The sequence below is a fragment of the Eutrigla gurnardus genome (assembly GCF_963514095.1).
Source record: "Eutrigla gurnardus genome assembly, chromosome: 23".
Lineage (NCBI taxonomy): Eukaryota > Metazoa > Chordata > Actinopteri > Perciformes > Triglidae > Eutrigla > Eutrigla gurnardus.
Window position 1 is genome coordinate 1,742,611 of NC_139934.1, and position 26,725 is coordinate 1,769,335.

General features: G+C 45.4%; 1 protein-coding gene across 5 annotated transcripts in view; it reads left to right on the forward strand.

Annotated features, from left to right (window-relative positions):
• LOC311008804 (uncharacterized protein) overlaps positions 1–23,890 on the forward strand; it is a 248,110-nt gene extending 224,220 nt beyond the window's left edge. For all 5 annotated transcript variants that reach the window (XM_084002701.1, XM_084002702.1, XM_084002703.1 and 2 more), the window contains 9 exons: positions 6,996–7,130; positions 8,082–8,198; positions 9,213–9,279; positions 9,436–9,631; positions 10,629–12,486; positions 14,331–14,504; positions 19,047–19,220; positions 19,928–19,974; positions 22,000–23,890. In XM_084002701.1, the coding sequence (XP_083858827.1) occupies positions 6,996–7,130; positions 8,082–8,198; positions 9,213–9,279; positions 9,436–9,631; positions 10,629–12,486; positions 14,331–14,504; positions 19,047–19,220; positions 19,928–19,974; positions 22,000–22,517 (3,286 nt within the window). In that variant the 3' untranslated portion in view covers positions 22,518–23,890. The remainder of the gene's footprint in view (positions 1–6,995; positions 7,131–8,081; positions 8,199–9,212; positions 9,280–9,435; positions 9,632–10,628; positions 12,487–14,330; positions 14,505–19,046; positions 19,221–19,927; positions 19,975–21,999) is intronic.
• The last annotated feature ends 2,835 nt before the right edge of the window (positions 23,891–26,725 follow it).

Genomic DNA, 26,725 nt, shown 5'->3' on the forward strand with positions numbered 1-26,725 from the left:
CCCTCCTCACCGTCACCCTCCTCACGTCACCCTCCTCACATCACCCTCCTCACGTCACCCTCCTCACCGTCACCCTCCTCACGTCACCCTCCTCACATCACCCTCCTCACGTCACCCTCCTCACCGTCACCCTCCTCACCGTCACCCTCCTCACCGTCACCCTCCTCACGTCACCCTCCTCACGTCACCCTCCTCACATCACCCTCCTCACGTCACCCTCCTCACCGTCACCCTCCTCACCGTCACCCTCCTCACCGTCACCCTCCTCACGTCACCCTCCTCACATCACCCTCCTCACGTCACCCTCCTCACCGTCACCCTCCTCACCGTCACCCTCTTCACCGTCACCCTCCTCACATCACCCTCCTCACCGTCACCCTCCTCACCGTCACCCTCCTCACCGTCACCCTCCTCACATCACCCTCCTCACCGTCACCCTCCTCACCGTCACCCTCCTCACATCACCCTCCTCACCGTCACGCTCCTCACGTCACCCTCCTCACCGTCACCCTCCTCACATCACCCTCCTCACCATCACCCTCCTCACCGTCACCCTCCTCACATCACCCTCCTCACCGTCACCCTCCTCACATCACCCTCCTCACCGTCACCCTCCTCACCGTCACCCTCCTCACATCACCCTCCTCACCGTCACGCTCCTCACATCACCCTCCTCACCGTCACCCTCCTCACCGTCACCCTCCTCACATCACCCTCCTCACCGTCACCCTCCTCACATCACCCTCCTCACGTCACCCTCCTCACGTCACCCTCCTCACCGTCACCCTCCTCACATCACCCTCCTCACCGTCACCCTCCTCACATCACCCTCCTCACCGTCACCCTCCTCACATCACCCTCCTCACCGTCACCCTCCTCACCGTCACCCTCCTCACATCACCCTCCTCACATCACCCTCCTCACGGTCACCCTCCTCACATCACCCTCCTCACATCACCCTCCTCACATCACCCTCCTCACATCACCCTCCTCACCGTCACCCTCCTCACATCACCCTCCTCACATCACCCTCCTCACATCACCCTCCTCACCGTCACCCTCCTCACCGTCACCCTCCTCACATCACCCTCCTCACCGTCACCCTCCTCACATCACCCTCCTCACATCACCCTCCTCACCGTCACCCTCCTCACCGTCACCCTCCTCACCGTCACCCTCCTCACATCACCCTCCTCACATCACCCTCCTCACCGTCACCCTCCTCACCGTCACCCTCCTCACCGTCACCCTCCTCACATCACCCTCCTCACATCACCCTCCTCACGTCACCCTCCTCACATCACCCTCCTCACCGTCACCCTCCTCACATCACCCTCCTCACATCACCCTCCTCACATCACCCTCCTCACCGTCACCCTCCTCACATCACCCTCCTCACCGTCACCCTCCTCACATCACCCTCCTCACCGTCACCCTCCTCACCGTCACCCTCCTCACATCACCCTCCTCACGTCACCCTCCTCACATCACCCTCCTCACGTCACCCTCCTCACGTCACCCTCCTCACATCACCCTCCTCACCGTCACCCTCCTCACATCACCCTCCTCACATCACCCTCCTCACGTGGGTTTGCGTGCGCACAGTTTTATAAATCTGATTTTTTTTTGGTGCACGCAAACTTTGGCTTTTTGGCGTACGTACACTTTTAGTTAGGATCCTACGCACAGTTTTATAAAGATAGATAGATAGATAGATAGATAAGCTTTATTTCGGTGTCACTCCACAACACACAATAAAAATCCAGAGACAATATAAAAATACAGTATTGATTACAAAATGACCCGTTCCCCCTTGACAAAATTAAAAGTGTTGGGGACCACTGAAAAAGAGAGTTGTGAGACACCAACTAATAAAAACATGAATAGAAACGCACATTATAGTACCATACAAACAAAACAAACGAAAAAAAAAAAAAAAAAAAAAAAAAAAAACCAAAGCAAAACAATTATTTTATGAACTGGAACTCATAAGAGACAGTCTTCTATTGAGGATGAGGTGGCAGGCTTTGGCACATTCATTAATACAATGTTTACCAGCTAAAATGACACACAATTTATTAATATCATCAAAATCCTTAAAATTAAAATAAAACTTCGAAAGTGTACTAAATAGATCAGCACGAATGTCCGTATAAGTAACACAGTGCAAAAGAACATGGGCTTCTGATTCAATGGAGCCAGAATCACATAAAATACAGTAACGTCTCTCCAATGGGGTGTTTGTGTATCTACCGGTTTCTATCGCTAAAGGAGCGACTCCACATCTAAATTTAGCAAGGGAACTTCTATGTTGTCTTGAAAGTATATTCTTTACATAATGCTCTGTCTCAAATGTACCCTTAAATAGGCAGTAGGTGCGTAATTTATTCCCTTCTGGTTTATTTATTAACTGTAGCCATGAGTCCTCATCTGCCTTTGACACAGCCACATCAAAACATTTAAGGTCGTTACTAGAATAAACCATATCTGTACAAGCAAGATGAGGTAAATTCATAGTACTGAAAAAGGTTTTTACCGTTTGCATATAATTTTTTACATTTGTCAAATGAGCCGCCCACTGAAAAACACGTTTACATAATCGACTGTCAGACATTCCACAGAGTCTTTGCCAGTTTTTAAAAATACAGGACCACTGATGTTGCCATGGGGTTTTCCAGCCCATGTCACCTTGTATAGCAGCATTTGGGGTGTATTTACCCACACCTAGATAGAATCTACATGCTCTATTAAACACAGCATTAATAGGAGAATAACTTTTGTATCCCCAGACAGCAGCAGCATAGGTCAAAATAGGCAGGACCAAGGATTCAAACAATTTAGTATAGCATTTAAAAGGAAAACCACCCATACATTTACACTTAGCTATGATTGCACCTAGGGCTCTATTCGCATGCATTGCTACATTCTTGACAGTTTCATTATAATCTAGAAATTCTGTTAACATCAAACCCAGATATTTATACTCTTTAGCTGTTGCCAAAGTAAACGAGCCGCAGGAGAAACTAAACTCAGACAGGGGCATTGATGGATTTCTAAAGTGCACCACCTTGGTTTTATCAGGATTTACATTCAATTTCCAGTCCTGACACCAACTATGAACAAAATTAAGCATCTCCTGAAGCCCCTCCTCAGTTTCAGAAATCAAAACAATGTCATCTGCATATAACAGAATGGATATTTTTTCGTTACCAATAGAGACACCTTTATCTAAGGCCTTAATTGCTAGAGACAGATCGTTTATATACATGGCAAACAGAATAGGAGATAGAATACATCCTTGTTTAACTCCAATATCAACTGGAAACCAATCTGTGAGACGTCCATTAACTCGAACACAACATTTGACATTTTCATACAAAGCAATGAGACAATTCAACATGTTGCCATGTAGGCCTAATGCGGACAACTTATTCCAGAGCATGTTTCGGTCTATGTGATCAAAAGCTTTAGAAAAATCTATAAAAGAACAAAAAGTAGCTTTCTTCAACTTTTTCCTTGTGTCTATGATTGTAGTTAAAGTAGCAATATGGTCAAGGCAGCTCCGTTTCTTTCTAAACCCGTTTTGCTCGTCTGCTATAATATCGTTAGCTTCTGCCCATTCGGCAACACGATTATACAGCACAGAACAGAACAGTTTATACACAGAAGATGTCAAAGTGATTCCCCGATAGTTTAGAGGTATTCTGTTGTCTTTTCCCCCAGCTTTGGGGATGGGGTTAATAATACCATATTTCCAAAACTCTGGTACCACACCATTTGAAAAACAATAATTAAAGAGCCTATTTAAAATATTCAGTGTGTTACCATTTTTCAATACATCAACTGGCACCCCGTCATATCCATAAGCTTTACCCTTTTTAGCTGCTTGTAGAGCTTTTATGATTTCATGCTCTGTAATTTGCTGATTCATGAAGGAGCCCTGGTTATGTGCATATGCAGTAACTCTACCTCTGATACAAGAGTCACAATGGTTATTAGATTGAAACAGACCGGCAAACTCACACCTCCAGGTCTCTAAAACAGCATATTTATCAGTCTGTACAGTCCCATCAGGCCTCAGTACCTCCCAGGGAATCTCTGGGCGGCGTTCACTGCCAACACCAAGCTGGTTAACCTGCTGCCAGAAGGTCCTTGGGTCGTTACTCACTAGTTCTTGGATGTTTTCCTGCTGTAATCTCCAGTATCGTCTTTTAGCAGCTTGGACTGAACGATCAAACTGCTTCTGAATGTCCTTCATTACAGCTTTAGCCTGCGCCTTAGCTGGACCAGGGGGGCACAGTATCCATTCCTTCTCCGCTGAGCATAAAGCCTTCCATAGTGAGGAGTGATGATCTGTCCACCTAACTTTTTTACTCCTCCTCTTTTTGTTAGAACAGCCATGTTGAATAACAACATCTCTGTGAGGGATCTGATCTTGCATCTCCTTTTTCAAAATTTCACAGAACTGTGTATACACAGCATCCACGGCAAGCTGGCAAGCGGTGACATCCCCCAACTGTGCTGCACAGTCCCTCAGTGCTGTTTGACATGAGGCACTTGATAGAAAATGATCAGGAATGCTGGGTAGATCAAAAACAGTGAATGAGACCATATCCTCATTCCTCTGGGTGGTACACATGGAAGGAGATATTAGTCCAGCAGGGAGAACCATAGAGCATGTAAGGCAAGAGTGGTCAGGAATAGTTCTGGATGTGTCAATAGTGGAGACACAGCCCGCCTCTGTGAAGAGGTCCTCACTCCTATTTACACTAAATTCACTAAACCAGTGCAAAATTTCATAAGGCACTATTATATAATCAACAACTGATAACCCTTTTGATGATACACATGTAAAATCATTATTGAGGTAATTCCTCCCGTTTAAAATACAACAATTTGCACTGATAAGAAACTGAATAAATAATTCCCCATAAGAGTTAGATACTGTATCCACTATATTTCGTTCTTCTACTGCATCCACCCCCTCAATATAATCCTGTACATTTGCACAACGGCTGTTGAAATCACCCATAATGCAAAAGGGACCAAGTTTCTGAAATCTAAATACATTTGAAAGAAGGGTCTCATAAAAGTCTGCTGCATCAACCTGCCTGCTGGAATTAGCTGGTGGTAAATAGCAAACAGCAACAGAAAACACATGGTTTATACTGAGGTGGGGCTTAGCAGTCAGCTTCAGCCATAATATACCTTCCACAGAGTCATCAAGGATTTCACAGTTGTAGTCCGTACACATTCTGTCACTAATAAAAAGTCCCACTCCCCCTGATCCAGAGCGAGCGCGATGATGCAGTCTAGTTCTGTTCTGCCCAAACCACCTGTATCCAGCAACAGATGCAGCTTGCACACCAGTCAGATGAGTTTCTGCCACTCCCATTAGATCCAAGCCCAGATGCTTAATACACTGTGAACGTGTTTTATTGTTTTCTGATGATGTATCGATGTTCCAGCTTTGTACATTCCAAAACCCGCATGAAACCTAGCGCTGGGCTGCTCCCCCCGCTGCGGTGTTACTGCGTGTTGACCAGACCGACGTGTTAACTACACGCCCGCCTCGGACAGCGAGTTTGTCCGTGCCGATTTCCTTTAAAATCGCATGGAAGCTGGACTCAATAGCCCGCTGTTCAAAGGCAATGTCATGATTAATATACACCTTCTTGTACTCCGAATGTTTCTGTAATGTTGCTTTTTTGCTCATTACAGATTTCTTGTGTTCATGACAACCAAACTTGGCGATTATAACCCCCGGTTTGTTGTTACGTGACTGTTTCCTTTCCGCGGACACGCACTCAATGTCTTTGATTTTAAGTCCGTCTTTAATTAAACAGTTCACGGAGTTCAGCGTGACTTCATTCACTCTGTGTGGAAGATTTCTGATCACCACGTTGAGCGCTAAATCACTGCTCCTCACTCCAGGTGCGCTCGGGCCCGGTGTAGCAGCCGCGGCGTCTTCCAACACTTTCAAACGTGCACTAAAATCACCCACCTCTGAGCTGAACTGAGGGTCAAAAAGGGGGTTATCCTTCACGGTCGCCTCCAGGTTGTTAACACGACAGTAAAGATCCACAATATCCTCCTTGAATTCTTGTCGGATTATCTCCATTTTTTCCCGAACAGCAGCCGCAACTTTTTCGGCGATCGTCTCCTCCAAACTTTTAATATTATTGGAGATTCTGTTTTCCATTGTCTCAATCGCTTGTAGGATGTCTTCATGTTTATTAGAGTCATCCTCTTTATCCTCTTTATTAGCTTGAGAGCGCAGAGACGCTGGCTTTTTGCTGCTCGTGGCCATCTTGGAACCTTGATGGCACAGTTTTATAAATGAGGGCCCAGGTCTTGGTCCAGACCTTTGTAGTCCATGTCGGGGATGATCTGAATCTAGTGTCGACTCTCCTGTTGAATCCATTTGTTTTCACTTTGGTGAACAATCACTGAGACCAGAAGCTTTAATTGCCTTCAATACGGTTAGTTGTCTGAGAAGAAGAAGCAGTAAAGTTTGATGATAAGTCAAATAAATATTCAGATTAAATATTAAGCTGACACACACCTGGACCTGACGCTGTAACCTGCTGACACTTCAGCTGATCAGCTTCAAATATTGATATGAAAGGAATGAAAGTTTAACTGGAAATTCAGATCTTTTCTCTGTTGGTCTGAAAAAAAACACAGTGTGGATCAACAATAACTCACAACAGCTGATGGAATCTTCCACCTGAGTGGTTTGTAATTTACACACATGAAACATTTGCTGAATGAATAATGTGATGGTCTGAACTGCCAAACATCTCCCACAATGCAACTTGCCCCTCACACTACTTAGTTTGACAGCAGGATGGTTTTATGTTTATTTGCACCACTCATGACATTGCAGATAGGAAGGGGGGTTTCCTCCATATCGTGACCTATGTATCATGATCATATTGTATTGGGATAATATCATAGTAAAAGTATTTCTTAAATTCTATTTATTGTATCAGGATGCAGCAGCAGAGACCAGACTCCCCTGGACCTGGACCTGGACCTGGACCTGGACCCAGCTGTGTGTCCATGAAGAGTGACCGGTCTATGCCTGACTTTATGAACTTTAAAGGTGACCAAGCTGCTGATGGAAGGTAAGAACTGAACCTGAACTCTCATTAGAGGATGAATCAGGTCTAGACCAGCACCTTAATCAGTAACTCAGAGTCCACCAGCCCTGAATCCTGCAACCCGTTCTGTCTTCTGAACCACGATGAGTGACAGACAGTCTCTTGTTTCCCTGAAGCTCGAACAGAAAGGACCAATTAAATCCTTTTTACCTGGGATTAAACTACAGAATATGAAATAAACAATCCAACCTTAAAGAGACAATGAGGAGAAAACCTCTTGAAAGAAAAGACTCATAGACGGGAAAAGTAAAGAGTTAATGACATAGAAGAGTAGCGGCCAGGCTAAGCTAAGCTAAGAACAGAAAGACTCCAAACTAACACCAAACTCGAGCATCGTCTTCCTCTCACTCAAGGGAGGTTGTAGAGTATTAAGTAAGACTCTTTATATCCACCAGACTCTTATTATAGGTTTTAACGTAACTGATAATGCATGAGGAGGTGTCTATTATCAGGAGGTAATGGACTACGTGAAGGACAGAACCATCAGACGCCCAGTGGAGATTTTGCAACCAAAATGTAAAGTTGTTTCATGAGTCATAACTCCGTTTCCACATCATTGTCACCCCATAAGGTTCTAATGCAACGGAAACATTGTCCACTGCTCCCGTTAATAGGACGGACCTTAGATACGACTTGGCAACGGGAGATATTTCTAGTCCGCTCAGCTCATAGAACTCTTAGGCACAGCTACAAACCACAAAGCTAACATTATGCTAGCAAAACGCTGAGTCCAGCACTAAGACGGGTGTTCACGGGTCCACAACGTGGTCTAATGTGACCCAGATCCATTTATAGTATTGATTCTGACACAAGCATCAACTCTTAGAGCAAGACTCATCAATATAAAGATAAACAGAGCCAACTGATTCATGAAGCTCAACTAGTTAGAATCTGATATTGTATTTAATATATCAGGATGCAGCAGCAGAGACCAGACCCCCCTGGACCTGGACCCAGCTGTGTGTCCATGAAGAGTGACTGGTCTATGCCCCGCAATATTGGATTTAAAGCTGACCAAGCTGATGATGGAAGGTAAGAACTGAACCTGAACCCTCCTTAGAGGATGAATCAGGTCTAGACCAGCCAGAGAAAAGTTAAGAGTCAGTGAGAAGCTAAATTGGCTAACGTGACAGCTACTGCAAGCTAAGCTAAGCTAATATATGCTAAAGTGGGTTTACATCAGAGCTGACCAGTTCTGTAAAGTGAAGCCAAAGCTGAAGTGCCTTAAACTGTCAATCTCTCTGGTTGTATAGAAGTCTATGAGAAAATGGTCCTACTTCTCTCTGCTGGCCACCAGGGGGCGACTCCTCTCTGGTTGTATAGAAGTCTATGAGAAAATGGTCCTACTTCTCTCTGCTGGCCACCAGGGGGCGACTCCTCTCTGGTTGTATAGAAGTCTATGAGAAAATGGTCCTACTTCTCTCTGCTGGCCACCAGGGGGCGACTCCTCTCTGGTTGTATAGAAGTCTATGAGAAAATGGTCCTACTTCTCTCTGCTGGCCACCAGGGGGCGACTCCTCTCTGGTTGTATAGAAGTCTATGAGAAAATGGTCCTACTTCTCTCTTGATGTATTATCTCAGTAAACATTGTAAACATGAGTTTATGGTCTCAATCTCTAGTTTCAAGTCTTCTTCAATCCAGCATGATGTTCATTTAGTACATTATGGTCCATTTAGAGTCCACCAGACCAGGAAGCAGGGGATGCTTTAGGGGGCGGGGCTTACCTGCTGATTGACAGGTCGCTACCACACTACCAATGCAGTTAGCTACTAAGATGACTTAAACACTTAGCTGTAAAGTTGACCTTGAATTATGAAGCTAACTTTGTTAGCAGCTTCACACCAGAATCCAGATGGATCCAGATCCAGTAAGGTTGCTGCTCTGGGTTCCGCTCTACCGCTTGTGTTCATCAGATCCACCCTTTGTGCAGAATCCGAGGCTTCAAAACCGTAGTCCACAAACCAACAGGCGTTGTCACCATGACGACGTCCACTTCTGATCTCCAGTCTGTGGTTTAGTGACTCTTAACTTGGTTTTCTCCACAGAGTTCAGCAGATCTCAGAGGTTCCGTTGACCCAGCAGCATCAAACAGACCTGGACTCCATATTTATGGTGAGTACATGTACAAGCTCTCCTTTCACTATTAACCACATCAACTACAGACTCAATGCTGAACTGGTTCTAGTGGTCTCCATGCTGCTCAGACCCACACATGAATCCCATGTTGGGTTCTTTAGAGTTCATGTTCAGTTTATCCTTCTGTTCCAGCTGCTGGAGGAGAACATCGGCACTTTTGTGAAGAACGAGCTGAAGAAGATCCAGAAGGTCTTGAGTCCAGATTACCCAGAATGCTTGGAGAGTGAGGACGAGGAGTTGTGGAGGAGCAGAGAGGCGTTTCGGAAGATCACAGTGCACTTCCTGAGGAGGATGAAGCAGGAGGAGCTGGCTGACCGTCTGCAGATCAGTAAGAGGATTTTAACAGATTTAACATGGTGGAAAGAAGAGAAGGATTCAACATGAAGAACTTCATATTTCTCCTAATAGGCTGCACACAACTTCAATGTTTAGGTTCTCTGGTTGTCTACAGACCTGATTACAGCTGACATCATCATTATTATGTGTACGCATGATGTCAACGTTTATGTTGCTTTGCTTCAACCATCCAGACGAGTTAGAAGCTTTAAACAGTGAATTTAAACTGTTAGTAGCATCTAAATGTCTGCTTGTTACGTGTTCGGATGTCAGAATCGATATTCCAACAGATTCAAGTTCTACAGAGTTCAGACAGGATCACGACCGTTTCAGAGGAACAGGTGTTTCACTTCACCCGGTGACCGTGTTAACTGGTGACTTTCAGCTCGTATAACTCCAGTGTTGGTAGATGAAAACAAAAATGTATTTAAAACAGGCTTCTACGAGGACACCTCCATGTTTTCAATGGTGGCGTCTCAGCGTGGAGGATTACGGTCTACCAGGATATTTAGAAATCCCAACGGTACTATTTTCAACACCGTCATCAATACCGTCTCTTTCTATGATGCTGTATTGTGATGTGTTGTAGTGACCAGCAGACGCCACCAGAGGTCAGTGTTTCTTTTTTGTTGCCTTAAAAATCTCATTCTGGTGAATTTTCCTTTCAAAACCAAAACGGCACATTGAGGCGATACAAGAGTCTCTTTATTTCTAGACTGACTCACTGAGCTTAACAGCTGCAGTTCAAAGGGTTATATATCCTTCCAGTTCTGTTTGTCTTGTAAATGTCTTTTATTTGACTTCTGTTGGCTTCATCAGGTGCACCTGATTGATTTGTGTCCAATAGTTATGATTTAATCATGAAAGAAGCTCATGAAGTCACTCATACTGAGGACTATAGGAATACATGTCTCTAACACATGGCTTGTTCATAGACTGTAAAAGGGTCTGTAGGATCCACTAACTGGGTTCCTTTGTTGTTTATCCAGGAACCGCTGGTGCAGTGTACCAACGTAAACTCAAGTCTAACCTCAAGAAGAAGTTCCAGTCTTTGTTTGAGGGCATCACTAAAGCCGGAAACCCAACCCTCCTGAATCAGGTCTACACGGAGCTCCACGTCACAGAGGGAGGGACTGCAGAGGTCAATGAGGAACATGAGGTCAGACAGATTGAAACGGCATCCAGGAAACCAGACAGACCAGAAACGACCATCAGACAAGAAGACATCTTTAAAGGCTCACCTGGAAGGGATGAACCAATCAGAACAGTGATGACAAAGGGAGTGGCTGGCATCGGGAAAACAGTGTTAACACAGAAGTTCACTCTGGACTGGGCTGAAGACAAAGCCAACCAGGACATACGGTTCACGTTTCCATTCACTTTCAGAGAGCTGAACCTGCTGAAAGAGAAGAAGTTCAGCTTGGTGGAACTCCTTCATCACTTCTTCCCTGGAACCAAAGAAGCAGGAATCTGCAGGTTTGAAGGGTTCCAGGTTGTGTTCATCTTTGACGGTCTGGACGAGTGTCGACTTCCTCTGGACTTCCACAACAACGAGATCCTGACTGATGTTACAGAGTCCACCTCAGTCCAAGTCCTGCTGACAAACCTCATCAGGGGGAAACTGCTTCCCTCTGCTCGCCTCTGGATAACCACAAGACCTGCAGCAGCCAATCAGATCCCTCCTGGGTGTGTTGACATGGTGACAGAGGTCAGAGGGTTCACTGACCCACAGAAGGAGGACTACTTCAGGAAGAGGTTCAGAGATGAGGAGCAGGCCAACAGGATCATGGCCCACATCAAGACCTCACGAAGCCTCCACATCATGTGCCACATCCCGGTCTTCTGCTGGATCACTGCTACAGTTCTGGAGGACGTGTTGAAGACCAGGGAGGGAGGGGAGCTGCCCAAGACCCTGACCGACATGTACATCCACTTCCTGGTGGTTCAGTCCAAACTGAAGAACGTCAAGTATGATGGAGGAGCTGAGACGGATCCACACTGGAGTCCAGAGACCGGGAAGATGATTGAGTCTCTGGGAAAACTGGCTTTTGAGCAGCTGCAGAAAGGAAACCTGATCTTCTATGAACCAGACCTGAAAGAGTGTGGCATCGATATCAAAGCAGCCTCAGTGTACTCAGGAGTGTTCACACAGGTCTTCAGAGAGGAGGGAGGACTGTACCAGGACCAGGTGTTCTGCTTCGTCCATCTGAGTGTTCAGGAGTTTCTGGCTGCTCTTCATGTCCATCTGACCTTCATCAAGTCTGGTGTCAATCTGATGGCAGAAGAACCAACAACCTCCTGGTGGTCTAAAGTCTCCATAAACAAACCTAAACTAACACATCTGCACCAGAGAGCTGTGGACAAGGCTTTACAGAGTCCAAACGGACACCTGGACCTGTTCCTCCGCTTCCTTCTGGGTCTGTCACTAGAGACCAATCAGAAACACCTACGAGGTCTGCTGACACAGACAGGAAGTAGCTCACAGACCAATCAGAAACACCTACGAGGTCTGCTGACACAGACAGGAAGTAGCTCACAGACCAATCAGGAAACAGTCCAGTACATCAAGAAGAAGCTTGATGAGGATCTGTCTCCAGAGAGAAGCATCAATCTGTTCCACTGTCTGAATGAACTGAATGATCGTTCTCTGGTGGAGGAGATCCAACAGTATCTGACTTCAGGACGTCTCTCCTCCCGTAAACTGTCTCCTGGTCAGTGGTCAGCTCTGGTCTTCATCTTACTGTCATCAGATAAACATCTGGACGTGTTTGACCTGAAGGAATACTCTGCTTCAGAGGAGGCTCTTCTGAGGCTGCTGCCGGTGGTCCAAGCCTCCAGCAAAGCTCTGTAAATATAGTTTTTATATTCAGAAAACAACAAACCATCTTGGAATTACAAGGTTCTATCTGCATTCTGAACCATTTGATTGGTTTTCCAAACTGCAAAAGGTAAAGAAGTAAAAAGTAGTTCCAAATAGTTACTGAAGAGTAAAGGTAAGAAAGTATTTAGTGAAAAAACTACTCGAGTACTGAGTAACTTCTGAGTAAATTCTGATTATTGTGGCCCCGCACCTGGTGATCTGAGAGACTACCAGGAGGCATAGACGTTGGAAGGGCAGCTAACCCCCCCAGTTACATAAAAACCAATGCTTTCTCTAACATGAAGCGTTTGTTACCTCAGCTGAAAGAAAAGAAACAACACAGCTCACACACACACACACACACACACACACACACACACATACACACACACACACACACACACACACACAGATACACACACACACACACACACACACACACACACACAGATACACACACACTCTCACACACACACACACACACACACAGACACACACACACACACACACACACACACACACAGATACACACACACTCTCACACACACACACACACACACACACACACACACACACACACACACACACACACACACACAGATACACACACACTCTCACACACACACACACACAGACACACACACACACACACACACACACAGATACACACACACTCACACACACACACACACACACACACACACACACACACACACACACACACACACACACACACACACACACACACACACAGATACACACACACTCTCACACACACAGATACACACACACTCTCACACACACACACACACACACACACACACACACACACACACACACACACACACACATACACACACACACACACACACACACACACACACACACATACACACACACACACGCACACACACACACACACACACACATACACACACACACACACACACACACACACACACATACACACACACACACACACACACACACACACACACATACACACACACACATATACACATACACACACACACACACATATACACACACACACACACACACACACACACAGATACACACACACACACACACACACACACACACACTCACACACACACACACACACACACACACACACATACACACACACACATATACACACACACACACACACACACACACACACACACACACACACAGTGATGGATAGTCATGTTGAAGACATTTATTGTAACTTTTCTCTGAGTTTTGTCGACATAAGAATGACTCGACCCACAAGAATCTGCGTGATGAGCAGCTACAAACAGAATCTCACATCAGAAACATTCAGAAAGGAACTGATTCACAACTGAAAGTGAAACTTAAATAGGATCGACAGATTCACTGACTTTAGACGGTAAAAGTCGGGGGATTTCAAAAAGTGGGCGGTATATTGTGACTCCTCCATAAATGATTGCACATACACTTGCATATTTATGCACATTTGTCTCTGAATGACAAGGATTTAGAATTAAAACACGTTAAAAGAGTTCTATCTATAACCGGGCGTGGAGAGTTTGTGTGCCGTCATGTGACTGCCTGGCTGCGTTTGATTGGTGAAACGGAGTCAGTGAGAGTCTTGAAAGAAGACTCAGACAGAAATAAACAGATGGCACAGTGTGACGTTAACCTCACCATGGAGCCTAATACGCCACCCAGCTGCAACAATAACCTGATGAACAAACATGTTAAACATCATTTAACTTCATTAGGATAATAATGTCAGTTAGAACCTGAGGGGATGAACAGTTGTTTGTAATTGTTTCATCACTAATTTCTGATTCCTCTTCAGACTCAGTGGCTGTAAGCTCTCAGAGAGAAGCTGTGAAGGTCTGTCCTCAGTTCTCAGCTCCCAGTCCTCCAGTCTAAGAGACCTGGACCTGAGTACCAACGACCTGCAGGATTCAGGAGTGAAGCTGCTGTCTGCTGGTCTGGAGAGTCCACACTGTCGACTGGAAACTCTCAGGTCAGATTCAACTACTTTGAGAAGTTTACCTATGAAGCTTTCAATGATGCGTTTACATGCACCAAATATTCAGTTATTTATATTCACGTATTCCTAAAAAGACACGTTTGCTACTAATCTGTTAACATGGTGATGAAATACTGTTTCTGCTGCTAACGACTTGCCAGCAAAAGAACAAAACAAACCTCTTGTTTCTCTTTTCCCTGCCGTTCCATGTTTTAATAGTTTTATAAATCCACCTGGTGTTTATAAATGCTGTTGCAAACGTCAGTCTACGTTTGTGAACGTCACTCCATGAACATGTGAGCCTGAACTCCAACACCAGACTGTCTCTGCTGTCAAGGTGGAGCCAGTTTGAACCACTTTCTATACAGTTGAGTTTATTGAGTTTTATATGAAATGAACTAATATTCTTGTCACGGTGGCTGAAGCAGCAGGGAGGACCCACATGCAGACTCAAAGCTATGCAGATGCAATGAAGACATATTATTCATGAAAACACCCCCTAGTGGCCAGCAGAGAGAATGCAGCTTTAAGGACCTTCAGGCTTGACTTCACTTCTCTGAACCAGAGGTTGATGCCTGATTGGAATATCAACTCTGACAACTGAACATGAACCAAGCAGACATTTTGATGCTGCTGACAGTTTTAATTCAAAGTTTAAAGCTTCTAACTCGTCTGCACGGCGGAGACAAAACGCCATTTTAACACCAACATGTGCACACACATTTATGATGACAATGACTGTAAAAGCCTCTATAGCAAGGGTCACTAAGAGGTGGAGCTTGGCCCAGATCCAGACCCAGACCCCGTCCTATCTGGACCCAGACCCATAACTGATAGATCATTGAGAATTATGAAATGATGACGGAGCGTTTCCATTTTACTGCTGCAGCGTTAGCATCACTACACTGGTTCAGATGGTTGGAGGCTAAATCATCTCACTGGTTGCTACTCACAAACACTAAATTACCCAGTAATGCAACGGGGTGAAACGTTAACTCTGAACTTAATCAAATCTGTGCAAACTGGAGTTTCTGTGAGTGACGTTTCCATGGTGACAACTGAGGAGACTCACTGACAGCTGACAGATGGATCAGAGAGTGGAGGTGATAAACGTCAGTCAGGTGGGTGAGATCTAGAGCCGATAGATAAGTTCACACGGCTGCTCTCAAAGAGGAACGCTGACAGTGAGAACAGAGCTTTGAATCAAGACAGACTCTTTTCTTCCAGTTGAACACCTGAATGCCTCATATGTTCTGAGACTCTTAAGAAGCACATTTTCAAAGCTGTGTTTTGTATTTTACTGTTATTATCAGAGTCCTTGTTATTCATAATTCCTCCAGTTCAATATGAAAACTATAAACATTGTTGAAATGTTATTGAATTCCAGCCTTTTTTCTTTGCTAGATGGTTTAAAATCAATACCTGGGCCCTCATTTATAAAGCTTGCGTACGCACAAAACGGGGCTGGAAACGTGCGTACGCCACTTTCCACGCAAATGTTGTGATGTATAAAAACCAAACTTGAGGGGAAAGTGTGCGTACCCGTAAGCAAACTCTGAGGCGTGCGTACCGGTACGCACATTCTGGAGACTGGAAGGGAATCAGCAGTAAACGTGAGAAGAACTATATATTTTTGATGACTCGCACACATTTAATTACACTCCATATCATACGTTAGATCTGCGTTATCATGATGAACTCCAGCAATGTTTTTGACGCTTTTAATGAGTGATAGTTTTTTTCATATTAACACCTTCTTTTAAAATCTGACTTGTATCTTAAATCAAAATCATTTTGAAATATTGAATCAGCGCTGTCACCGCAGGAGGAGGAGACGGCCCAAATGCATGTAATACAGTATAAATACCTTCCATTAGATCCCTGTAGAACACAGCGGGAATAACTAAATATTCTCCTTATTTATATATATCATCAACACACATACATACAGCCATTAAGCCATCGTATAATTGTTACACTTATCCTCGTTTTTAAACCACCAGAGCGCAGAGGAAATGCACTATAATGAGTGGCACGCTCGTGCGCGCTCAGTCGTGGAGCGTGGAGAGCGCAACTTTACCGAACTTCAGGAGGCAGAATCTACCACCCGGCAAAGGTGGTAGAGTCCCCAGCATGATGAGCCCAAGCCACGGCCCCCTGCCCGACTGGAGGGGTATCAACAGGGCGCAAGAATCCGTGAGGATGTTATGCTGCGTTTGTAAGATAAGGAAGACAACAATCAATGTTCATTGTAAACGTAGTATTTTATTAATCACAGTGCGCGTTTGCCGTAGCTCATCTGCAACGTTGTTGATGGCGGTGATTGTGTCTCGCTGAAGTTGCAGGACGGCATCAGTGAGCACCGACCGCTTGATGTGCCATTCCTCCTCACATCACCCTCCTCACATCACCCTCCTCACATCACCCTCCTCACCGTCACCCTCCTCACATCACCCTCCTCACCGTCACCCTCCTCACATCACCCTCCTCACATCACCCTCCTCACCGTCACCCTCCTCACATCACCCTCCTCACATCACCCTCCTCACATCACCCTCCTCTACGCCACACGCTGCAGACTCTGGAAGGACAGAAACTATTTAACGTTTTGTTTTATATACAATAAAAATTTAAAATCTGTTCACCCTTATCCCTCTGGTCTCAGTCGCGTCTGTTTCTCCCTCCTTTTCGGACACAATCCCCGTCAAAGTCACATCAAAATCAAACTTCCTCAAATACTCTAGCAATACATTAAATCCATGTTAGGAGCAGAAAGATGTCATTTACCTTCAGATCACCGTCCGCTCCGTCCAGCTGACGCCGTTGACTGCAGCAGCAATGTGTTGCCTTCGCACTGCGTCTTTTTATTCGTGATCCCGCTGCTGTGGCCACTAAATTAAATTATTGTCCGGGCCTCCACCTCCCCAACAAGTGTCTCTTTCTCCGTTTCTGAAAAGTTACGTTTCTTTGCTTTTTCCTGACCTGTCGCCGTGATTCACCCCACGGAAACGATTGCATGCCGGCTCATTAACATAGTAAAATGTGGGCGTGTACAGGGCGGGACTCAGGTACGCACACTTGTAGGTGATCCTGTGATTTATAAAGGGAACATTGCGTACAGCTTGCGTGCGCACAGTTTTATAAATCAGATTTTTGTTTGGCGCACGCAAACTTTGGCTTTTTGGCGTACGTACACTTTTAGTAAGGATCCTACGCAGTTTTATAAATGAGGGCCCAGGTCTTTGTTGGCACACCAGGTCTGAAGACAGACCACATAGACTGTTTCTACTGTTGTTCTTCTCTTTCTAACAAATGGTTTCTCCCTCACACCCCTTCTGTCATGTCTCCAAGACATCAAAGCCTGGATGGCCTTGAACTGTTTAAATTTGAACCAAAATAAAACAGAAGTGATGGTTTGGCCCCAGCAGCTCTCGTGAACCCTCGCCCATTGACTTGGGCCCTTTGACAGACTATGGAAAGCCAACAGTCACAAGCTTGGGTTTTAAAATGGACAGTGATTTTAAATTGGATCGGCAAATTAGTTCAGTATTGAAGTCCAGCTTCTTTCAGATCAGGCAGCTGGCAAAGGTGAAGCCTTTCGTTGCACAAAAGCACTTTGAGACAGTAATCCAGGCCTTCATAACATCTGGGCTGGATTACTGTAATGCACTTTATTGTGGAGCCAGCCAGTCCTCCCTCGCACGTCTCCAGCTGGTGCAAAATGCAGCCGCTCGCCTCCTAACTGGAGCGCGTAAGAGGGAGCACATAACTCCAGTCCTGGCCTCCCTCCACTGGCTGCCTGTGCATTTTAGAGTCCATTTTAAGATTCTTTTATTTGTTTTTAAGTCTTTAAATGGTCTCGCCCCCCCTTACCTCTCTGAGCTCCTTCAACCCTACCCTCCTGCTCGGTGCCTCAGGTCAGCTGACCTGCTGCTCCTGGAGGTACCGAGGTCCAAAAGGAAGCTCAGAGGGGACAGAGCTTTCTCCACTGCTGCCCCAAAACTCTGGAACGAGCTACCATTGCACATTAGACAAGCCTCCTCACTGTCCATTTTTAAAACCAGTCTTAAAACCCATTTTTACTCCCTGGCTTTCAACTCCACATGAGACTTTACTCCTGTTTTAGTGTGTTTATGGCCCTGCTTTGATTTAGTGTTTTATTGTTTCTAATTGCTTTTAAAAACAATGAAACACCTGTTTTACTGTCTGTTTTATTTATTTGAGTGTTTTCATTGTTTTATGTCTCTGTACAGCACTCTGTTTTCAACTACGGTTGTTTTAAAGTGCTATATAAATAAAGTTGAGTTGAGTTCTAACGCTTCAATTTCTCTCTCAATCATTTCAGCTCGTCTCTTGTCTTTCTTTTAACGTCCTCCTCTGTCCGTCTCTGTCCATCACTCAGCCACGCTTATCCCACCCAGAACAACATCAACACAACAAAAGACAAATATCACTTCTTCTCATTTTAAAAAGTGGACAAATGGACATAAGTCTATGTAAAGTCCCCAGAAGTGACAGAACTGTGTGTGTCTTCAGTCTGTCAGGTTGTCTCATCACAGAGGACGGCTGTTCTTCTCTGGCCTCAGCTCTGGACTCCAACCCCTCCTATCTGAGACAGCTGGACCTGAGCTACAATCATCCAGGAGACTCAGGAGTCAAGCTGCTGTCTGCTGGACTGGAGGGTCCACACTGGAGACTGGACACTCTCAGGTGAGGACAGGTGGACAGACATCAGACTGGACACTCTCAGGTGAGGACAGATGGACAGACATCAGACTGGACACTCTCAGGTGAGGACAGATGGACAGACATCAGACTGGACACTCTCAGGTGAGGACAGGTGGACAGACATCAGACTGGACACTCTCAAGTGAGGACAGGTGGACAGACATCAGACTGGACACTCTCAGGAGAGGACAGATAGACAGATGGACAGACATCAGACTGGACACTCTCAGGTGAGGACAGATGGACAGACATCAGACTGGACTCTCTCAGGTGAGGACAGATGGACAGACATCAGACTGGACTCTCTCAGGTGAGGACAGATGGACAGACATCAGACTGGACACTCTCAGGTGAGAACAGGTGGACAGACATCAGACTGGACTCTCAGGTGAGGACAGATGGACAGACATCAGACTGGACTCAGGTGAGGACAGATGGACAGACATCAGACTGGACTCAGGTGAGGACAGATGGACAGACATCAGACTGGACTCTCAGGTGAGGACAGATGGACAGACATCAGACTGGACTCTCAGGTGAGGACAGATGGACAGACATCAGACTGGACACTCAGGTGAGGACAGATGGACAGACATCAGACTGGACTCTCAGGTGAGGACAGATGGACAACAGTCTCTGACTGAGGAGCTGGGCTTCATGTTTCCTGGTGTTTGCATGTCTTCCTGCAGGGTGGACCATGGGGGACAGCAGAGACTGAGACCTGGTCTGATGAAGTGTGAGTATGTCTTCAGTAACTCAGCTGCTCCAGATTTGAACGTGTTCATGACTGAAATCCGATTCTAATCAGGACGTAGCGTTTGTTTCTTCGTGGCTGTAAAGATGTCGTGTTGTGTTCACACCAAACGCCACATTTTCACCTTCAATTACACACAAAGTCAACGCAGAGACGCAAACGGACGCCAATTCCTGCCGGACGGCAACGGAGGCGAATACCCAACATTCCCGTTGTTGTGGTGTTTGTGTGAGTTTAAATATTTGAAGTGAAGAGAGAAGTTCCTGAGACTCTGTGTCTCTAAAGCGTCTCAGCGTTGAGATGGTCCTCCTGTCCTCCTGACGTCCCTGAATCCTAAATGGAGGACCCAGATGTTGTCTCCTGGGTCTGTGGTCCCCTAGAGGTCTAGATAGTAGCTCACATGAGTCCAGAGACCAGACCAGACTATGTGGAGGAACCAGAGACTGTCTGTGGTCCCCTAGAGGTCTAGATAGTAGCTCACATTAGTCCAGAGACCAGACCAGACTATGTGGAGGAACCAGAGACTGTCTGTGGTCCCCTAGAGGTCTAGATAGTAGCTCACATTAGTCCAGAGACCAGACCAGACTATGTGGAGGAACCAGAGAGGGTCTGTGGTCCCCTAGAGGTCTAGATAGTAGCTCACATTAGTCCAGAGACCAGACCAGACTATGTGGAGGAACCAGAGACTGTCTGTGGTCCCCCAGAGGTCTAGATAGTAGCTCACATTAGTCCAGAGACCAGACCAGACTATGTGGAGGAACCAGAGACTGTCTGTGGTCCCCTAGAGGTCTAGATAGTAGCCCACATAAGTCCAGAGACCAGACCAGACTATGTGGAGGAACCAGAGACTGTCTGTGATCCCCCAGAGGTCTAGATAGTAGCCCACATTAGTCCAGAGACCAGACCACAGGTTGGTCTGGTTTCAATCTTTAGTAATTTAAGGCCAAACTGTGATATTTTTAGGACCAACGATGTCATTTTGTGGTGTTTTTGTTTAGTCTGTTGATCGTCAGTGATCCAGAACAGACAGGTTCGTTCTCACTGATCCAACTTTCCTAACGGCTCTACATATATTACACTAATTATACACATATATAGAAACCTGTTCTCCAGGCAGGACCACACGGCCTCCCACAAAGAACACCCCCACTCCACATGGCTGACTGGTCGACACCCACACACACACACACACACACACACACACACACACACACACACACACACACACACACACACACACACACACACACACACACACACACACACACACACACTCACACACTCACACACACACACACACACACACACACACACACACACACACACTCACACACTCACACACACACACACACACACACACACACACACACACACACACACATACACACACACACACACAGACACACACACACACACACACACACACACACACACACACACACACCCACACACACACACACACACACACACACACACACACACACACACACACACACTTGTATAGTATTTAGTTAGATAGGCCACTTGGACTTAGTGTATGTTTCTTTGTTCATTGTTAATAAACCCCTTATGAACATACTGCTGTGTTTATTAATGTTGTATAAGAATGAATGATATCAACCTCTTCTCTGTGAAGAATTCACTAATCCTTCAACTGTTTGTACTCATATTCTAATAGTTATTAATTATTGGCATTTGAGTACAAACTCCTTAATATTGAGACTGAGTATTGATATTAATAATGATCTATTAATAACTGAATCTGCTCCTGCTAGTTCCCCAACACTGTGTTTTTCTCTGTGATCCAACAAAACACACACCACTACACACCGGTGTCTATTTATCAATGAAATGTATGACGTGACCATCACCATCAAGTTACCGCCCCCTTGTGATGTCATATACTAATACCCAAAGTATATTTATTAAGCTTTAAAACACAAACAAAAACACCCAACTGTCTCCAACAATAACCTTTAGCTGCATTGTGTTTGTTCTCTCCATCAGATGTCTGTGAACTGGAACTGGACACAAACACAGTCAGCAGAAACCTCAAACTGGACGACAACAACAGGAAGGTGACATATGTGTCAGACTACCAGTCATATCCAGATCATCCAGACAGATTTGTCTCAGAGCCTCAGCTGCTGTGTAGAGACGGTCTGACTGGTCGCTGTTACTGGGAGGTCCAGTGGACAGGAAGGGTTTATATATCAGTGAGTTACAGAGGAATCAAGAGGAGAGGAGACGACTCTGTGTTTGGATGTAATGATCAGTCCTGGAGTCTGAGATGTTATGGTGGTCGTTACTCTGTCTGGCACAAAAGGAAAGAAACAGACATCTCCTCCTCCTCCTCCTCTGGTGTGGTAGCAGTGTACTTGGACTGTCCTGCTGGCACTTTGACCTTCTACAGAGTCTCCTCTAACAAACTGATCCACCTCCACACCTTCAACACCACATTCACTGAACCTCTTTATCCTGGGTTTAAAGTCTGGGATGGATCATCAGTGTCTCTGTGTCTCTGAAACTGTTCACAACAAACACAAAGCGGTGTGATTACATTCAGAGTCGATGCAAAGATGTGAATGAAAACATAGCAGTTTGTAATCAGTCAGGTTCATTCCTCCTTGTACTTGTTGTAAATGTATTAATGCTTGTGTAAATGTACTTAAATGAATGCAGTATATCGGGATGGCTTTGTCTTTAGACTGAACCTTGTCGTGTTGAGGAACATGCATTAGTGACTGGAGCAACTAGTTGCTGTCCAGTGAAAACCATCAACATGAAACACAGAGCACACACAGATTAGAATAGAAAACATCATGTATTTAACATATTACAAATAAAAACACATATTAAACTGTTTCTTCATTGTTGGAGAAGATGCTCCTGCTAAATCCACTGAGGAATGATAAACTATGATGATGCTGCAGCTGTGATTTTCCATTCATCAACGCTTTATAACGCTTGCTCTTGGGTGATGTTGGGAGATACACAGACCAGCTGAGGAAGACGGCTGCACGATGCATGTGAACGTGTCTGGGTATTGTTACCACCTGGCTCTAAGGTGGCAACAAGGAGGGAGGCGACACACAGATAAAGCACCAAAAAGGTACTTTTATTTGACAAAAGTAAATGAACTTATTTAGAAATGAATGTGGTGTGTAGGTAAGAAAAGGAGTCAGTCATGTCAGCAGTGTGTGGATGTGTGGACAATATGGTGAGATGTGTGCTGTATAGTGCCACAAACCAAACAAAGGAAGGAACAATCAAGGGTCTGGAGCCAGCTGAGAGAGAGAGAGGCTATGCAGAGGGCCGACTTCTATGCCCTCTGGAGAGCCCAGCCCACATGGGCAGGTATAATCACGAGCCTCGACCCAAAAAGGGAATACTGTAGTGATCAATAAAAATCACGAGGCTGCTTGGGCAAGAAGTGCCGAGCGATTCAATACAGAAGTACCTTTAAGAGTAACATGTTCTAATATAATACTGACAACAACTTCATGGATGTGAGGATAGTGTAGAGGTAACGTGCCGGCTTTGCATGCAGCCGGCCACGGTTCAATTCCTGACTATGGAAGTTTGAGAAACTTCTTTCTTTGGCCGGAACTCTCTCTCTCTCTCTCTCTCTTTCTCTGAACCTATTAATGAACTCACCTGAAAGGAATTTATGTGCCTGAAAATTGCATGCAGCAATGCCTTTGTGATTGGGATCTAAAACATCCTATTAATAATAACATCGTTATGCCTATCATGTTTTTGCAAGTTATATTTGGGTTCTGGGGAAATTGTATGACATATTTATCATAGTTAAGGTAAAATGTTGGTCTAATTCTCTGATCTAAAGACAATTATACAGGGAAAAAATCAACATGTGATATCCTTGCCGGGATGTGAACCTGGGATGCCCACGTTCGGGCATCACCACTCACCCAACTGGGGACTTTAGATAATGATGTGGCCAGTCGGTGTTAAACAAAATAAACGATTTATTCATATTTTTTTTATTTGCAAGCATGTATTCTTAGACGCTTGATGAAAATATAGTCTGTTTGTACTTCATATATGTAATTTTGGTAATTTTTGGTCTTTCACGTGACAAAATCACGAGGACTAGGCTTGGCGGAACCTTCTGCTGGTACAGTTGTTTCCGACAGACGGACTTCTCTGAAACCCCCGCTAAAGTAAGCCTGATGGTTAGCCTGCCCCGGAGCAGGCTAGTTTGGTGGGATAAATTCCCATGGTTACTTAGCGGAGAGTCCCTCAAGTCACGTTGATGGAACGCAACTCTCGCTAAAGGTAGCGAGGCTTATCCAAATTAGCCCGGCTTTGCGCTTAGCAAGTTTGATGGAATACCCCTCTGCTTTGTTCTGTTGTTTTTTGTTTTGTTTGATTTAGTTTTTTTGTTGTAAGGCTTCTTTGAGCACCCGGAAAAGCACTTTATAAAACGTTTTTATTTTATAATATATATATTTTTATAATTATTATTATTATTACGTGTTTAATCAAGGTTCATGAACTGAGATGCATTGAAAATAAATTGAATTATAAATGTAAAAAAAACTTTTTTAACTGAAACTCTGCTTTTCACCAGCAGGTGGCGGTAAAACGCCACCAGGATCCAAGTGAAGCCAGGGTCGGCCATCACTGTATGGGGGTTGGGGTGGACCAGGTTGGGGGTGTGGGCGCGGCGTGGGACGCGGCTTGGGGGCTGGTCTAGGCGTGGTCCTATTTAAGTCTCGCTCCCTTCTTTTTAGAACTAACAGATTCGGACCGCAGTGGTCCACCCCGCGGCTCCTCCACCCCAGTCAGCCTCCCGCCATGTTGTTTCTGAGCCTCGTGGTTGCCTCCGGGGGGGGGGGGGGGGGGGGGACACACAACCAGGTCGACATCAGTCAAGAGGACAATGTCAAAGTCATAGAAATGGAAACTGGCTAACTGATATCTGGCTAGTTAGTGAGCTAGCTAGCTAGCTCATCCCTCTCCAGAACGGAGGGGAGTGAGTCAGCTCATTTTCTGCCACTGTAGCACTTAGGCATGGTGGAATTACCAAGCTAATGAGCCGGCTGTGCGCTAGTTAGCTTAACATGTCTCTGAGTTGCAGCGGCAACGCCAGCTTTCGCGGGTGGAAGGTCATCCGGTCAATGACCCCCACCCGCGACCTCACAGCCAGGACCAAGATTTCCGCCTGTGGGGCGGGATGGGGGACGCCGACCTCCGCTGGCTGCCAACTCGGGTCGGCCAAGCAGATGGACAACGCCATCTACTGGTGCGAGTCTCCGGCGAGGCAGCGGAGCAACTCCATCAACATCACAGTGCACAGTAGGAGCAACTAGAGATTTACATTATCCTTCCTCTTTTCTGGACTCTTCAAAGATAGATGTTTTGGAATTCTTTTTTTAATTGCATTATATTTCTCCTTCATACACACTTCCACGTGTCTCCAGGTACGCCGGTGATCCTGCAGACTCCAGTCCTCCCTGTGATGGAGGGTCATGAGGTAAAGCTGGCCTGTAAGACTAACAGGTCCTCCAGCCTCCCAGCTGATTTCTATAAGGATGGCTCCTTGGTCAGTGCTGAGCCTACAGGTCACATGACCATCCACCAGGTTTCCAAGTCTGACGAAGGCCTCTACACGTGTACCGTCGGTGGCGGCGGCGAATCTCCACCCAGCTGGCTGTTTGTCACAGGTGAGGAAGTGCTGAGTCAGCAGCAACGTTTGTAATTCCTTCATGAATATCGGAGCGTTCGGCGACTGTTTAAACCACTTTCAAGCAATAATATCATGACATCCATCGATCGGAGCTGGAGAAGGTCGAGAGCTAATCTTTACAACCATCAAATCAAATTCCTCTCAACGTAATAAATGAAAAAGTTACCTTCCTTATCGTACCAAAAAAAGCACCAAAAAGCAGAGGTTAGGAGCCGAACTTGGCGTAAACCTCCGGTTCTGCGAAGTGAAGCCAAACACCGAAGTGCCTTAAGCTTGCATTCTCTCTGCTAGCCATCAGGGGGCGACTCCTCTGGCTCTATATATATATATATATATATATATATGTATATACAGTATATATACAGTATATATATATATATATACAGTATATATATATTATATATATATGTGTGTGTTTTTTAATTTTTCTCGAACTTTGGAGCGTGGCCGACTCCTCCATGTCTGTGGTGAGAGTGATGTGCCACCTGGTGGTCTTCTGCCCGTACTGCATCCCCACCGTCCTCTTGGTGAGAATGTATCGCCACAGGCCCGCAGGTAACACCGACCTTCTGATGAGTCTGCAGCGGAGAAATAAGAAATAATGGGAGTAGAATAAATCAACATCATCAGCAGGCCAATCTTTTAGTTGTCATAGCAACCATAGTAGTTATTTGAATAAATCAATCGGTAAATGTCTGACATCACAACGTGCTTCATTTTGATCAAATTCACTCGGGCAGGAAGGAAGCGGCGCGTTTCCATGGCGACGCCTCCACCCGGCGAGGATGATGAGGAACTGTACGATGACCTCACCACCGAGCATCATTTCTGAACTTGTTTGTTTTGTTTTGATTTATTTGTGCATGTGTTGTTTTAGTGCTTTTCTGTTATTTTATTTTGTCAATAAAGCAAGAAAAGAATCAATCAACGGGGAAAGGATAAGCTAACTAGCGCACAGCCGGCTCATTAGCTTGGTAATTCCACCATGCCTAAGTGCTACAGTGGCAGAAAATGAGCCGA